Raw genomic sequence first — 16,603 nt, forward strand, 5'->3', positions numbered from 1 at the left:
TTTACACGCACACACACAGACGCAGACAAACGTATATGGGTCAGAATTTTGAACGATGTACAATTGAGCCAAAACAACACCAAATTTAAAAAGTAGGAATTACTCAAAATCATTTATCTTACCAGAAAGAGTATAAGTCAAACTTTAATATGAACCCAATTATACCAGGATCTTCCCAGAGGAGCAAGTTTTTATTCACGGCGGAAGTTTACCATGTCCAGAGCATCGAACATCCGTGAGGAATAATACTGCCAGGGCTCGACACTAACGGTGGCCCGGTGGCCCGGGGCCACCAAAAATGAAAGTCGGGCCACCAAATTTAAAAAAAGGGCAAATTTAATGGCCCGCCTCGTGCCACCAATTTTTTTTTGAAAAGTATGTCAATAAATTCGTAACTTTTCTTACTATCATCAATCTTAAATATTTGACTCATTAAAAATAGGACTTTTAATGTTTTTTTATTGTTTTTTTTTCGGGACACCAAATTTTTCCTCTCGGGCCACCAAAAATTTGAAATTTAGGATTTTGGTGGCCCCATCGGGCCACCAAACAAAAAAGTTAGTGTCGAGCCGTGATTACTGCACATACATTTGAATACCATTTAACATAGCATGCAACGATCTGATTCAGTTCAGAATCGTAACGAAATATATTAAGCGATATATGTGTATGTGTTGGCAGAATATTAAGATTGTACTCTTAGCCTGTACGTAATGGTAGACAACTGGTGATTGAACCAAATTCGCTATCTCTGTTGAAGTATTACTCTTTCACTAAACACTTTCTCCAAATTACGCGCATTTTACAGAAACTCAATATTTCGACCTCTTATTTCACTATCCCATACTTTAACCCTTACTCTCAAATAATAAGATGCTTTTTTAAAGATGTATCTGATCAAGGCAGTCTCTATAACCGAACAAACATAGCATAGTTTTCATCACGGAGGTTCGCATATAGCTCACGGACGTTCGGAACTAACAAGATACTTGTATTGAACAATGCAGTTCTCTGAAGTTGGAAACACATTCTATTCAAAACAAACAGCGATTTCATGTCGAGAACAAACTCCTCTGCAAAATCCTAAATAGTTATTACCAATTCTCAATTATAAAAGCTTTTTTAAGTTTTCATGCTGAGGAATCAAAGAAAACACTTTTTCCATCTCTCGTATACGATGAACGTTCAAACGTGCGTGTAATCTCAGTGACGTAATCCATCTGATGAAACATTACGCCTTGTAGCTAGTATGTTACATCAAGCAAATCAGTGAACTCTGTAATTATAACGACTACCATTTTTAAATTTACAGGTTGAAAGAATCAAATGAAATGTTATGTCCTGTCGGTTGCAAGCAGGCCATCGGTTACCTCTGAAAATTGAAAAAAATATATATTTTCCACACACATTGCTTTCATTACCATTACCCAAATAAATTGAATGATGTTTTTGAAAACATGTTTTACTGTAACTTTAGATGTCTTAACTGAAGATCGGTTATTAACCCAAGTCCGTGTGAAAAAAAAAAATGGAAGGAGATTGCATTCAGAGTTGACTGATTTCAAAAATTTAACGCTCCCATACTTATATCTATATCTTGGATAGGCTTATGTATATACATGTACATTATAATGTATATGCATATGATTTACATATTTATGCGCCATGTCCCCTGAAGTATTGTGATGGGGTGTGTTTGTTTGTTTGTGTGTGTGTGTGTAGGCTGCGTGCATAGCGCTTGCAATTTCCTTTAAAAAAATTTCTATATCTCGGCATCGACAAATAATGATTAAGTATACTGTATCCACCTGATACGCGGTGTGGGCGGACATCACATACCGTTAGATGCTTTCCTTCATTGTCCGGCTTAAACCGTGGTCTGACCACACAAACGACTTGTGCAGAGATGCTCCAAGGCCCGAAGTATATATGGTCAGTATACCAACAATGGACATGACCTACATAACTATTGTGTCATTAATTGAAAGACCCAGCAGTTTCCTCAGTGACTAATATATACTAAAAACTAATCTATATGGGACACATGGGATAAAAGTGTATTACGATGATGAAAAATTGCCCTTTCACCTTGAATTTTATTACGAGCGGTTAACTAAGTATACGTGGACACTGACTATACATCTATCAACAAAATGACGCCATCGTGCGATTGCTTAATGTTCCCGAGTGCAATTTGTGCGGCGGGAAAGTGGCGGGAGCTCTGCGAATATAGTGTACACCCAACCGGTGCCAAGCTACTGTGTATTTAATAAATCAGCTCGATGATACAACTATATTATGGTTCACGTTTAGGCATTATGCACCTGTAATGCTCCTATACCTAATATGTTGCAAAGTGCCGGAAAAGATTTTTTATTATTATTATTTCTTTTTTGCGCGCGTTCTTTTGATCGTTTTATCAACGATGGAAATAAGGTGGCATCATGGAAAGCACTGTAATGAGAGAAAAAAAAATAAGTGAATGAGGTTCGTGTCGTTCGCGCTGCGTAGAATTTGAAACAATATACATCCAGGTAAACTTTCGCTAGATTTGTTAAAGGAACCCGAAACCCAAAGTAAAATGTGGATTGAGTGAAAGCAGCAACATTAGTAGAACACATCAGTGAAAGTTTGAGGAAAATCGGACAATCGATGCAAAAGTTATTAATTTTTAAAGTTTTGGTGTTGTAATGACTGGATGTGGAGACTACTAGAGTTCATGACGTCATGTTTGGACAACAATATAAAGAAAATGTAAAGAGAATTCCACAAAAATTCATTTTTTCATAAAAATTACATATTCCATCAATCTGATCCTGACATAATGGATTATGTTAAGGGTATAGTAATTATTCCCCTTGTTTTCTGAAAGCGGTTAGTGAAGTGCTCTTTCATTACGCCAGCAAAATTAAATCATGTTGAAATTTCTTTATATTTTCTAGGAGATCAATATCTATATACCAATGGACAACGCTAGAAATATATAGAAATTCAAACATATTTTCACTTTTCTACCATATCCATGACTACCCTCTTTCAGTATAACAAAAGTAGGGCGATTAATGTTACCCTTAACAAAATTATATCAGTAACAAGTAAGGGGAATTTTAATTTACTTTTCATAAGAAATAACATTTTGTGAAATTCTCTTAATATTTTCTTTTATCGTTTCTTTTATCGTTGTTGTGATGTCAGGTAGTAGTCTTCTCCATTCAGCGATAGCTGCACAGAATCTTTAATAACTAGTAACTTTTCAACGGATTGTATGATTTTCCTCAGACTTCGCTAATCCATTCTACTATTTTTCTGCATTCACTGGATCCACATGCTTTATTTGGGGTTTCATTCCCCTTTAATGGCTATTGACACACGAACGGCAACAAAATTATCTCTTCCTAGGTATACCTTCCCACCTATTTACATACATAATTATACGCACAGACAGACAGACTCACACACACAAACACATCATACATACACCCACACAAACATCCATCACGCATATACCAACAAACATACATTTTCTTTTCACCCAGACAACACTGGATAAGGCATATATTTTGTGTTGTCAAAAGGGCATTAATGGCACTAATCGGAGTGGAAAACAGGTAAGTGCACTTTTGCTTCAGGGATCTCTGAGAGTACAACATTTTCTGCATCTGTACTAAAGGGGGAGAACACACGTAGATTACCATGACACCGCGGAAAGCCCTGACACACTTATCCCATGGCACAATCATTTTGGCTTGAATTTTCATGCACATGCTTTGTCCTCTGCTGTTCAACCGTAATCAACCGAAAAAACCACAAACAGCTCATGAGAAAAATCAAAATCAATTTTGAGCCACCAGGGCTATGTGTTTATGCAAACCTGTAGAAGAATGGATGAATGAATACATTTACAGGGACATAATGATTAAAAATAAGAAAGAAGACAGACGAACAAATCTATATCAACGAATAAAAATGAATGAACGAGTACCTGGCATATAGGATTTTTTTTTCCAAATCCAATGATGAAATAAAAAGCAATATCTAATGAAGGTGCACATCTAGGTTGAAGAGCTGCTTGCAGTCAACAACAACAACAACAACAACAAGAAGATACACACACACTCACAGGGAGCATGTAAATTGCAGATTGTAATGACTGCTAGACGTTGAAACCAACAATATCTCATTATAGTAATGACATCGAAGCACATCAGAAATGTATGTATTTTTCATGATTTAGGCAACAAACGAGCTATCAAAATTGGAATGCTGCGAAAGAGAGAGAGAGAGAGAGAGAGAGAGAGAGAGAGGGGGGGGTATATAAGGGGAGAATGAATTACATGACTGAAGGTTTCCAATCAGTTGTGTTAAACGGTTGCCAAGACAACATGGTCTACAGATTGTGGGTCCACTTTAACAACATGAATAATTCAACCCGATTATTACAATTGTATATCTAATGTCGCGGGGGGGGGGGGGTGGTTAGAGGTTGGAAGGGAGTCTCAAAATACATCGCCTGACTGAATGTCGGCTGGTTTATAATCATAATAATATAAGGGAGCTACGATGTGTGATTGTGTGATAAAACAAGCGGGGAAAAAAAAGAAAACATACTTTTGTTTGGAATGTTGAAAAAGGGATTTCTTTGTTTCATATACACCCTCACACAGACAACCAAATGCACACAACGATATATATATATATATATATATTTATGGCAGGATAAAGCGTTTTTAGATCTATTGCCATTTTAGGTTTTTATCTCATATATATATATATATATATATATATATATATATATATATAAGGAATGAAGTGCAATATAATGTAAATGAAATGATATGAGGGCAGAGAAATGCCTAGTAAATACCTATCAATGATCAGTCTCATAATTGTTTGTTTTGTGGCAAGCCAACATGCTCTTCGTCCACCCTGAAAACAGATGATAATTATCATTGATTTTGTAGAAGCCTTTCTTGAGATCCGCACTCAATCGGAGAGTAAGAAAGACAATGGGAGAACGTACAAGGAATGAGTCTATTTAATTCCAAAAGTTGATAGATGCCTTTGTGTGTGGGTTGTTGTTGTTGTTTGTCACTGTTTCTGGAAAGAATCGGTTTGGTTGACTTGCTAGAGTTATCGTAAAAGCATGATCTTCATGGGGAGGTATGTGTATGTGTGTGTGTGTGTGGGGTGGGGGGGGGGCGTTGGAGGAACGGTTTTCTAACATTACGTATTTCTGCGATGCGGTGCTCCCGTAATACGCGCACGGGCGGAGCAAAATGATGTATCTATGCTAATGGGATACAGCGCGCACGGATCTATGCCAGGGGGGTCGCAGGAGAAGCGACAGCCATACTCTGCATCATAACAGGTTGCTGGCAGCCTTTCGTCTGCAGAAAGGGGTTTCACCATCTCCACCTCCGTGGTTGAGCCTCACCGGTTCCCTTTTCATCCTCTTCACGACGGAGCAGGGCAGTGGCATCGTTTGCCAGGCCAACTAAAAGTCGGTGAAGACAAAACTTGGGAAGAAAAATTGCCAGAGGGGAATCTCTTCCACATCATCGACCAGTAGTGATTGCTTTGTACTTTCCTTCAACCTTGTGACTTTGTGGTTCCAACTCACTCTCGAAAGTGAGTTTTGTGTCAATGAAGGTTTCGAACAGTCCGCCTTCAACGCCGAGCTGTGAAATTATGTGTAAGATGGGAAAGATTGCATTAGGAGCGTTCGTAGCTGGCTGCTTACTACTGAACATGTATGTGGCTGATACGGAGGCGAGTAAGTATATTCTTAATCAGAATACATTGTACTATAATTTTCTTTTCTTATGAATATTAACCGCATTCCAGCATGTCTTTTGAAAGGGGAGAGAGGAGGAAGACGACCGATGAGACGGATAGCTCTATTACTTCAGCGAGAGTGAATGTAAGTGTGAAAGAGTAATCTTGGTGACTGCCAAGGTATGATGTATTTTTCAATCAACTGGCTATGATATGGAATCACAAGATTGCAAACATTCTTCATTTCCACCAAATTTCATCAAGATGTGCCCGTTGGACTCACAGTGACATGTGTCGAATAATTGTCAGCTCCAGCCATTGACGAGTTTTGAGAATACAACAGAGTTTGGGGGAATTCCCCTATCTTTTGTTGTTATAACTCAAACCATGTCTTTAACAAGTTTAACTTGGAATGTGAGATAGCGTTTACTGCGTCTGTTTTAATAACACATTTCAATGCTGATTTTGTGACGCGTCTACCGCGGCAACATTCCACTTTCTACGGTACAATGAGCCCCATACACAATATCGTACTTCAATACTCCTCCTTTTAATAGTTACTCATAGAATATAGTATCGACAATACCTTCACTTGTCATTGGTCTGTCTGCAGATATTATTTCCATCCCAATTGCGAATTCAATACTGTCACAAAAATGTCCTTCACAGGATTGAAAAAAGAGAATGATGCTCTCATCTTTTAGCATATTATGTTCATAGAATAACTCTCAATTCTCAATTTGATGAAAACATGAATTTGGTGATTCATAACCATTAGAATTAGTCATCTACGGTTTTAGCATCGCTCCCCTCTTTCCGCACACGCACTTTATCAATATATCTTGCTGAGACAGAAACGGTACCATGTAGCCACAGGATTGACGTTCACTTTGCAGTGATCAGTGTTTGACAGCAATAAATCAAGCGGTTGATGATGAGTAGTGATTGTGTGTGACCACTCTCCACTCCAAGACCCGTTGTCCTCTGGGCCCGGGAAAGAAGAAAAAGGGGGAAAAAGAGGAGGAAATTGAAAACCGTTTAGTCTGTCCTCTCCGTCGGAGGAAAAGTGAATAATATCACCGCTGGCAGTGTTTTGTGTGGGCGTTTTACAACCGAGTCATCCGCCCACCATCTCTCTTACCGTCCAGCTCACTCCCGCCATTCAGAAAAAAAAAAATATTTTCATTCACGAGCACAAAGTAAGAGCTTCCCGCCTTTATCCGTTTGGCAGCGACGTTCCGCATTAAAAAACATAGACACAACAGTATATGCGTGGCTTGGGGCCCACGCCTGAAGTTTTGATCAAGGTCACGAATGCATGATAAATATCATTTCCATGGAATGCTAAGAAAACCGGAACTGCTCTTTGTTATTGGTGTTTTTTTAAATATTTTTTTTTACCCAAAGCGTGAGCAGCCTGATTTGCAAGCGATGACGTTGGCAAAACCTCCTGTGGATATCACTTTCAAAACTTGATTAATATACAACCTGCACGATTTCCACCCAAGTGCATCATCTTAAAGTACTTACCAGCGGGGCGCGAACCATCTACTTTTCCGCAAACATTAGTGGGTTTTACAGTGTTATAGGGTGTTGGCCTTCGCTGGTACATGTATTGTGATTTTCCATTTCAATTTTGTTAGTGTTGGTCAATTCACTCTGAAAAAAGAAAGAAGAAAAAGGGCAAATAATTCTAACCTCTCTCTTTGACATTGGCCAAGAAGTAAGAAAATGCTTCATTTTTTAAACCTTGCTTTCCCTCTTCCCAATGCCTTAGATAGGCCAACATAATGATAATATCTCCACGTTTTGTTTACATTTTCCTGAATCGAGTAACAGGGCAAAATAATTGCGTAATGACTCTACTGTCACGGTCGATTAAAACAGACACAGAGACATTTAAATACATTTGACAGACCTAAGTGTAATATATTTTCATGGACGAAAGAAAACAAAATCCCAACCAATACATTGGCTTGCAACAATTGCCATGTTTGAGTCGATCTAGTTGCACGTATTTCAATTGTCTCAAATTCTGAATTCTGATTGACCAGACGAACAAACAATAAATGCAGACAAAAAATAATACTCTGAAAATGTCTGATGTCCGCTCAACATTTCGTGATTTTTTTTTCGTATCAAAATAGTTAAACTAAAAACAAAAAGCCTCGTAAAATAGTGTGTTTTGAACGAGCTCATCCCTCCCCCAGAAAAAAGAAAGAAAGAAGGAAAATGAAAAGGTCACGTGTGCAGGCACGTTTCTGACCACAAACTTGATGCCATGCCCATACCAAGGCTTCCCCAGTGGGGTCTCGTACCCGACCCCCCCCCCCCCCCAATTCACTTCTCTTATCCCTCTCTCTTACGTCTCCCTTGCCCAGTCAAATATCAGAGCGGAAGCCTTATTAAGGTGAGTTCATATCAGCATTAGACGTAATTCTAAGACCAAACGTGTCTAACATTGATTTCCGCTTGATAACAACACGAGATGTTGACGACGAGATCGATAATTTGTTTCCAAAAATAAATGCATGGACGCCGTTTGCCCATTGCATTCAACTTACGCCATTATCCCATACTCATGTGAAGTCTTTAAACACCCTAGAATTTCCTTTGAGATGAAAATATAGGCGTCATTGCACATCTATACGAACACTGATTGTATGTTTCACACAAAATCGAAATGTGGAATGCATTGTTTTACATGCATTCTCTTTTCTGCATATACATCACATTTTCTGTTATGTACAAGTGGAGAAATAAAACTTACTGAAACTGAAACTGAACATTCGCAATGAAGAGAAAGAGAGAGAGAGAGAGAAGAGCAATACAGTGATAGTTAGATGGATATGAGGTGGAAGAATAATTACGCAGATGCGAATGCAGAAGGGACGAAGAGATGAAGAGAGGAAGGGAAGGAGAGACAGAATGTCTGAGAATGGAACAACGCACATAAAAATAACACAGATAAACTTTTATCAAGAAAATTGGATATCAGAGAATACGGGGGCGCTGCAAAGTGGCATAGTGGATAAGACCCTGGATTCCTAATCGGAGGACCCGAGTTCGATTCTCGCTCAGTGGTTACGTCGTTGGACAAGATGTTTTTCCTCACCACTACCCTCCCATTACAGGGGTAAAATTGGTAGACCTACTTGGACCCTAGGGTAATAATGATAATGGCAAGTCCCTCTAGTATATACCAGTGGCAACACTGAAGAGGCTACCCTATGTAAAGAAGACTTTATCATTATTATTATTGTCATCATTATCATCGTTATTATTATTATTATTATTATTATTATTATTATTATTATTATTATTATTATCATTATTAGCATTAGCATTATCATTATTATTATTATTATTATTATTATTATTATTTTTATCGTCATATTATGATAATAATGATATTATTGATACATTACCATTATTATATAAAAAGAAAAAATGAGACAGAAAATGTACATACATGTTGAAATAAACAGAGCATAAGAGAAGGGAATATGACGAGAAATGAATGAGAAAGAGGCTATACGAAAGCAGAAAACAGAAAAAGAGAAGAAAACACCGAAACATTGAAAGAAATGTACTGACGGATGGAAAGGTGAAGAGAAGGCTAATGTACAAAGACATAAAGAGAGAAAGAAATAGAGAATTACTTTCAGAACCGAGTCACGACGTGTTCGTCATATACTAACTCGATTCGTCATTATGACTACCTGTCACCTGACTTTTTTTCTACTCTGGTGAACCTTCCCCCCTCCCCCCTCCCCTTCTCTCTCTCTCTCTCTCTCTCTCTCTCTCTCTCTCTCCATGGCTCTTGACTGGATTAGCTGAATATTTCCCGATGGAAATCAGAAATGCGAATGTAAACAGACATGTGATATCCCCAGGCACCTTCGGAAGGCGCATTGAAGTTATTATTTGATCATTCGCTGTGCAATCTTACCTTCATGTGTCAAATGTGAATAACTCCTTTTCGGGGGGGGGGGGGGGGGATAAGCTTATTTCCTGCCTTCCTTTCTTTCATGCAAGCCTCACTGCTTTCATGAGTATTGTGCATATTTTACATGTTTTGAGTTACATGACGACTTGCAAGATAATGGCTTCAGGGACATTTTGTAACGTATGTGACATTGAAATCTACATTCTTCTTTGATTCGACACAATCTTCGAAGGGCTGGCAGGTTTGTTTGTTGGGTTTTGCTTCTTGTTTTTGTGTGTTTTTTTTTTAAATATAAAACACAAAGAAAAAAGGACCGACAGAGAGTTGATGCCAAGCAAGCGCTAAAACCGTTAGCTGAAGAAATTCACAAAAGTGAAACTTGTTCATAAATGAAAATGAAGTTAAAGGAAGGCATTATAGGAATAGATACATGAACACTCGGTAAAACATTCAAAGGCGCAGACTCCTCCAGGTGAGCGGTATGTATGTATTCGTACAACCCTCCCCCCCCCCCCCCAGCTGTTAACCTGATAAGTATACAATTAGATTTCGCAAACTAAAAAAAATATATATATATATATCTAACTCTAATCTTGAAGAGACGATGATTGATCCGTTCCGTTAATTGTTCATATTTGATGTCATGTAATTCATGTTAAAGTTCTTTCAGGCTGTGGCTATACCATAATTTGATTCTGATGCTTTCTGCTGAAACGGGTTGTTGAGTCGGGAAAAAATGTCATGCTAAGATGGATTTTTTCCCCCAGAAGCAGTATAACATGACATTTAAGTAGAAATAGCTTCAACATTTCCAACGCAACCACCCATAAACTTATAAACTATGATCCAAGGCCTAATTTTGGTTTACGTAATTCCATTGGAAAAAATAATCGGATCCTCTCTCTTAATTCTATCTTGTGTATTTCATTTCCTCAATACTTGAGAGTTATCTGGTTATCGCCATTATCATGTTCTGCAGGAAATAATCAGAATGTAAGAACCGAGGTGCTCATGTACGTAAGCAGTATTATTTCTTTTCCTTCAATTTCATGAATCAACAACAATGACAACTTACATACCCTTTCCACTGAAAAACAAACGGGCATTCTTCGAAAACAACGCACAAACAAACGCTGCCTAAAAGAATATATTTTTTTGACCTTTGCTTGGTGTGAATATGATCCATCATGATTTACTTTAAATTCTTCGAGGGACAAAGGCTTGTATAATGTTACACACCGCGATACAGACGTAATCCTGCCAGACGTATTATACAAACGATGCCGCTGACATTTTACAACTGTTCATGGCTGTATTATCATCATCATGAAGTACGAGACGTATTGTATTGCTCTTTATACAATGTCCGTTTCAGATACCTTGAAGAGTCCATCGGCTCACTATACCTGATCACAAAGACGGACTGTTCATGTAACACTGTGCTATCTCTCCCTGATATTTTTCCCCTTCTTCTTCTCCTCTCTGTGCTTGGCCGTAAATGTCAACCTCTGATTTCTTAAACACGTGCACCTTCCATGAATAAACATGAGCGCGGGGATCATGAACAAATCCCTTTCGAAAGCTGATACGAAGGTACTTGGAAATGGGATAAAAGAGCGGATTTTTTTTTTTTACCCCCCCCGGTAAAATTTCGTTGTCATGGACACGCGCGTCACAACGAGCAGTGAAAGTGACACGTGACTCCGGAAACGGCGGACCGATGCGGCCAGTTTTCTACCAACGGGGAAATGCTCAAAATGAGTATTACGCTGTCTTCTGTGACAGATGCATTTTGTCCTAATTTCCCTGTCTTTGCTTATTGCTTGGAACCAAGGTGTGTGCTTAGACGAGGGGACAAAGCATCTAAGCAACGTCAAATGTCACTCTCTCCTATTTTTTTCTTTGTATTTCACATTAAAGTCCTTAGAATTCGTGAGCTTCTTTCTAATGATAAAGATTGAAAGGTTCAAAGCTTACCATAAAGTTCTCATCAAATTGAAGGTAAAGCGCAATATGAATAACAATTCGTTCCTTAAATTACTATTCGTTAAGATGAAGACTCGCAAAACATTCAAATGTACTGCCGGGTAAGAATGATAATGATAACCAAAAAAAAAAAAATATTTCGTACAATAAAGAGTTATTGTGGTGTAGCGTGTCAATGAGATAAGTGGAGCTATATGAAATTTCCCATCATGTAAACATGACAAAGTTAGGCTCAAATAGGGTAAATGACAATATTTTGATATAATTTTTATCTTGTCCATTCTCTTTCTGTACATCCTTTCTGTTTGTTGTCGTTTTGGTGTTTTGATGTGTTGTTTAGTGCAATGTGTTATTTTAACACCCTTTTTTCTGTCCTGATTTCCCGTAACGAATTGAATTGAAATGCATGATACTCTTGTCAAAATGTTCATGCAGGTATTCATGTGTTGCTGCTTTTTCTATCACTCGAAATGATCACAGTGGTGTTCAATTAGTCTTTGACACACTTCGTCGGTACCTCAGTCCACCTAATCTCATGCACCATGTTCGCTTTACGCAAAACAGAACAAAAACAACCCCATGGAAAAAAAACCCGCAACGAATTTCGAAGGGAGATTGAGGTAATTAAGCCTGAGACAAATTTGCAGTGCAATTAGCCGTGAGTGCGCCGCTGTTGCGCTAAACGAGGGGGAAAAATCAAGAGTGAAGTAGTGGATGTATAATAGATTTCATGATTGGGGCCCTTATTAAAACATTGGTGTTGTTGTTGCTGTTGTTGTTTTTTCATTGACTGCGGATGTGGTGGTCATGGAATACTTGATATATTTCAAACAATGCCGATTCAGCGTGATGAGCTTAGTAATGTTTAAAGTGCCACGTCCAACAAGCCAGCATTTGTGGGAAATAACATGCGTAGAATTCAGAGTCGACCTTGGAGTTGTCCTGTTGGTTGTGTAATGATGTAAAAGGACTATGATAAGATGTTGGGCTTTACCATTATGAATGGGTCGTCATTTTTCATGCCATTAAAGTCGAGTTTCGGTTTATCATGGATGTGCGCTCAAAGGCAACTAACATGAAATTCTGTAAAAAATTCTGTAATTCCAGTATTTCTGTCGACGTACACAGGTTTTGAAGACAACGAAAAGACGCTGAAAGTTTCCGGTTCGTTTTGAGATGATCTGAGGAAATGTAGCTGGTTAACAATACATAAAGAAATAACCCCACGAAATTACCAAACAGATGTAGCAAGTTTGCACCGATTACTTTCAAGGGGCAGTTCGTTGTAATTTCTGAATTACAAACCCAAAGCATGATGTTTTCCTTGCTTTCTTTGGTCTTCTGCATACAGTGGCTGTAGAAATTTGAGAGGCAATAACATCAATGCCTATATTATTATTATGGCCTAATCTAATTTCCATTCAATGTAGTTCTGACCAATGATATCACAGTTTTGCGATAACATGGGAAATGAATGTTTGCTGCTTTTAGTCAGATTTAACGACATTGGTTTTAATGGATTTTTAACTGTATCAAACTCAACTTCCTAATACATTGTCTAGCATTGTATTTTTGTACTAAAAGAACAGCTTGCCCCAGAAAAATATATTGCATTGAAAGGTATTCGTCTGAAAAATTATGCTACACAGTCTGGGTCTTACTATGGCATCCTGTGAAACTAGAGACAAGGGGACACTTTGATCATGGACCTACTACACAATGTACGTCCATCGCTGGTTAATTAATTCATGCACCTGTTTCTGTACAAGTTGCACAAAAGCATTTTGAACATGCTTTCCTGCTTTGATCTCATCATCACCGCCGACAGCCAACCTGGATAAAATCAAGACGACGCTTTGAGAAATCTAAAAAGTACATGCGCAGTAGATAGTAATTCTCTTAAATCAAGAAAAAAATGCATGTGCAGTTGTAGTGTACACTGTGAAATTAATGCTCAAGTAATTTCATTTGCGAAATGCGCGTACTTTACAAGAGAAAGCAATTATTTTGGCAAGTTGGATGTGATTTGTAATCTAATTTTTCCCATTTATGGCGCATTGTTCCAGAGTAAACATGGACAGTAACCGTAGATATCATGTATGTCCTGTCATTAAGCCATGTTTCATGCTTGTCCATACGTGTCCACTTCAGTAATATTCAATTTTGTGACAGGAAAACTGTCATGTTTTCGGGTTTTGCTGCTCCCTTACATCGGCGTTTATTCAAAGGAAGTTGAGTCTGAAAAGGCACCTCAGCAAAATAAGACCGCAATGAGGGAAATTGTTCTTTTGTTAGTGACGATTCACGATTGCACAATTGTAGTTTTCAAAGCACCTGAATGTACTCATTAAGATGCACATAATCAGGTGGCGGCGGTGATGATGGGATCAAAGAAAGACCTTCGTTACTAGTCCATGTGTGTAGTAGGTCCATGCTTTGATGTTGGTAGCGTCTAATGTGGCAAAAATCTCCAGAAACACTGCCGAGGGTTGTTTTTGTATTTAGTCAGGAATGTCCATCTACCTTTGCTATGGGAGCATAAGGCAGGTTAAGCCTCGGTTCTTGTATTCCTGCTCTTCGTGCGGGCAAAATCGTGACGGCACGCACAATAAAGCTCCGGGAAATGACTCGCTTACCGGCGTATAATAAAGCTACCCCTATATACCCCACTTCCCTCGCTTCCTAACTGTCCTGGAGCTATATTCTTATGGTGTCCCACTGCTCAATTCCTCCGTGATACCCAGCATAACTATTAAAGTCGTGAACATCTTTGGAATGAAGTTCATGACTAGTTGAAGACAGAGCAATCGTTCAATTCAGCACCAGCAAGGTCTCTTGCTTTTAATACCCAAATGTGACGCTATCCGAGTCATTTTGTCTTCGGTGTCTTTTCTATGTTCAATTCAATCAATCAATCAATCATAGTTTATTTCCAATCAACGAAAATCAAAACACAATAAAAAGTATACATGTCATGAAATGATATTTTCCAAACGTTTACAAAAGATTCATGTAGTATACGAAATAAATTATATACAACAACATAATTATCACCTACCACGATTATCACCTACAACGTACCCGAACCATTTTTGCGAAAAAAAAAACAATTATGTATACAGGGCCGAAGTACTGGAACGATCTCCCCATAGAACTCGCAGGTTGTTTGTCTTTGTCGACCTTCGAATACAAATTAAGACATCATTTACTGAATAATTACATTGCATACTAAGTCCATTGAAATTTCCTTCTTTCTTGTTTATGTGCCTTTTCCTGCTGTGTTGGTTGTTGTTATTCAAATCAGTTAAGCCTCTCTGTTTGCGCTCTTAAATTCCTTCACACCAGTATCCCTTTTGGCACTGGCGTAGCCAGGGGGGGGGGGGGGGGGGCGATGGGGGCGGTCGCCCCCCCCCCTAAGATTTGGACCGGGGATTTGGGAGGCGGAAAAAAAATGCGTGTATACTGTATGCATGCACATGAAGCGGGTCTCCTTTGCAACCTTTCATCAAATAAGATATTTTTTTTTGAATATTTCACCCAAAGTGTGCACCAGATCGTTGAATTTCAATTCAAAATATGCAAAATCTCTCGTGCATGGGAGGGGGTATCCCCCTCCCAAACCCTCCCCCTCTGTGCCTCTTTCCCTAGCTTAGTACACTTTTTAGATTTACAAAAAAAATTATGAATAATTCTGAGTACACAAGACTTATCACATACCTTCCAAAAACTCAAGGTTCCCTCATGTATAAGGGGAATTTCCCCTTTTAATCGACCCTTTCCTCCCTCAGTCCCCTCCCCCCATCAGTTTTTTTTTTTGATTTCCCAAATGTTGATTCCATCAAATATGCGTATACGAGATATCTCAATTTCAACCTTAAAAAGGCAAAAGCTCCATCGGAAGGGAAAGGTGGAGATAACACTAGCCCACGCCTTCTCCCTGCTCACCCGCCCCTCCTCCCCCCCCCCTTCCGCCATGCATAGAAGTAGACTGTGGCTATACCCAGATCGCTTTATTTCAATTTTAAAAACGCAAAAGCTCCGCGAGCGGGAGGCGGAATTCCCTTTCCCCTAAGCTCTACCTCACTAGACTTTATACACTGACACACAGATGGTGCACATTCGGAATAAGAGCTAAATTCCGTGATTTTAACACTTCGATGAAAAAGTATTGCACCAAAAATTTGCACCAGATCGCTGAATTTCAGGTCTGAAAACGCAAAATCCCCTTCGTGTGGGAGGGGATATGCCCCTATCTACAACCTCGTGTGCATGCTTTTTCTGTTTGATTGCTGAACAGACAGCGTTCATGATATTCAGTGTAAGAATTAATACAAGAAGTGTATTTAAATATAGGCAAATTGTTCTATAATAATCTACACTAAAATATACTGCAACCTCAAACAAGTGGGACTGCTTCAACTCGTTAAAACACGCAAAAACATGCATCAAATTGCACCATTTTGCAACATCAATATGCAAAAAGTTCTCACCGTGGGAGAGGGACACCCCCCTCCCACACCCTCCCCCTCCCCCTTCGCTCGCTCCGCTCGCTCGGGTTCAGTCGCTTTCATGATATTCAGTGAAAAGAATTAATACAAGAAGATTATTCAAAATGATACCATTTTATATGCAAATTGTTCAATAATAATCTACATCAAAATATACTGCTACCTTACACTAATGTTACTGTTTCACGTCGATAAAACGCGCAAAAACATGCATCAAATTGCATCATTTGCAACATCAAAATGCAAAAAGTTCTCACGTGGGAGGGGGGACACCCCCTCCCACACCCTCCCCTCTCCCTTCGCTCGCTCCGCTTGCTCGGATTCAGTCGCGTTCATGATATTCAGTGAAAAGAATTAATACAAGAAGTGTATTTAAATCATACCA

At 38.8% G+C, this 16,603-nt stretch overlaps 1 protein-coding gene across 1 annotated transcript in view; it reads left to right on the forward strand.

The window, feature by feature from the left end:
* The first annotated feature begins 5,371 nt into the window (after positions 1 to 5,371).
* Positions 5,372 to 16,603, forward strand: part of LOC139710966 (uncharacterized) — a 73,682-nt gene continuing 62,450 nt past the window's right edge. Inside the window, exon 1 of the mRNA XM_071622885.1 lies at positions 5,372 to 5,773. Within this exon, the coding sequence (XP_071478986.1) occupies positions 5,644 to 5,773 (130 nt within the window). The 5' untranslated portion in view covers positions 5,372 to 5,643. The remainder of the gene's footprint in view (positions 5,774 to 16,603) is intronic.

This window comes from Diadema antillarum, unplaced genomic scaffold, assembly GCF_040938485.1.
Source record: "Diadema antillarum isolate AM-2024a unplaced genomic scaffold, OU_Dant_1.0 seq00001595_RagTag, whole genome shotgun sequence".
NCBI classification, from domain to species: Eukaryota; Metazoa; Echinodermata; class Echinoidea; order Diadematoida; family Diadematidae; genus Diadema; species Diadema antillarum.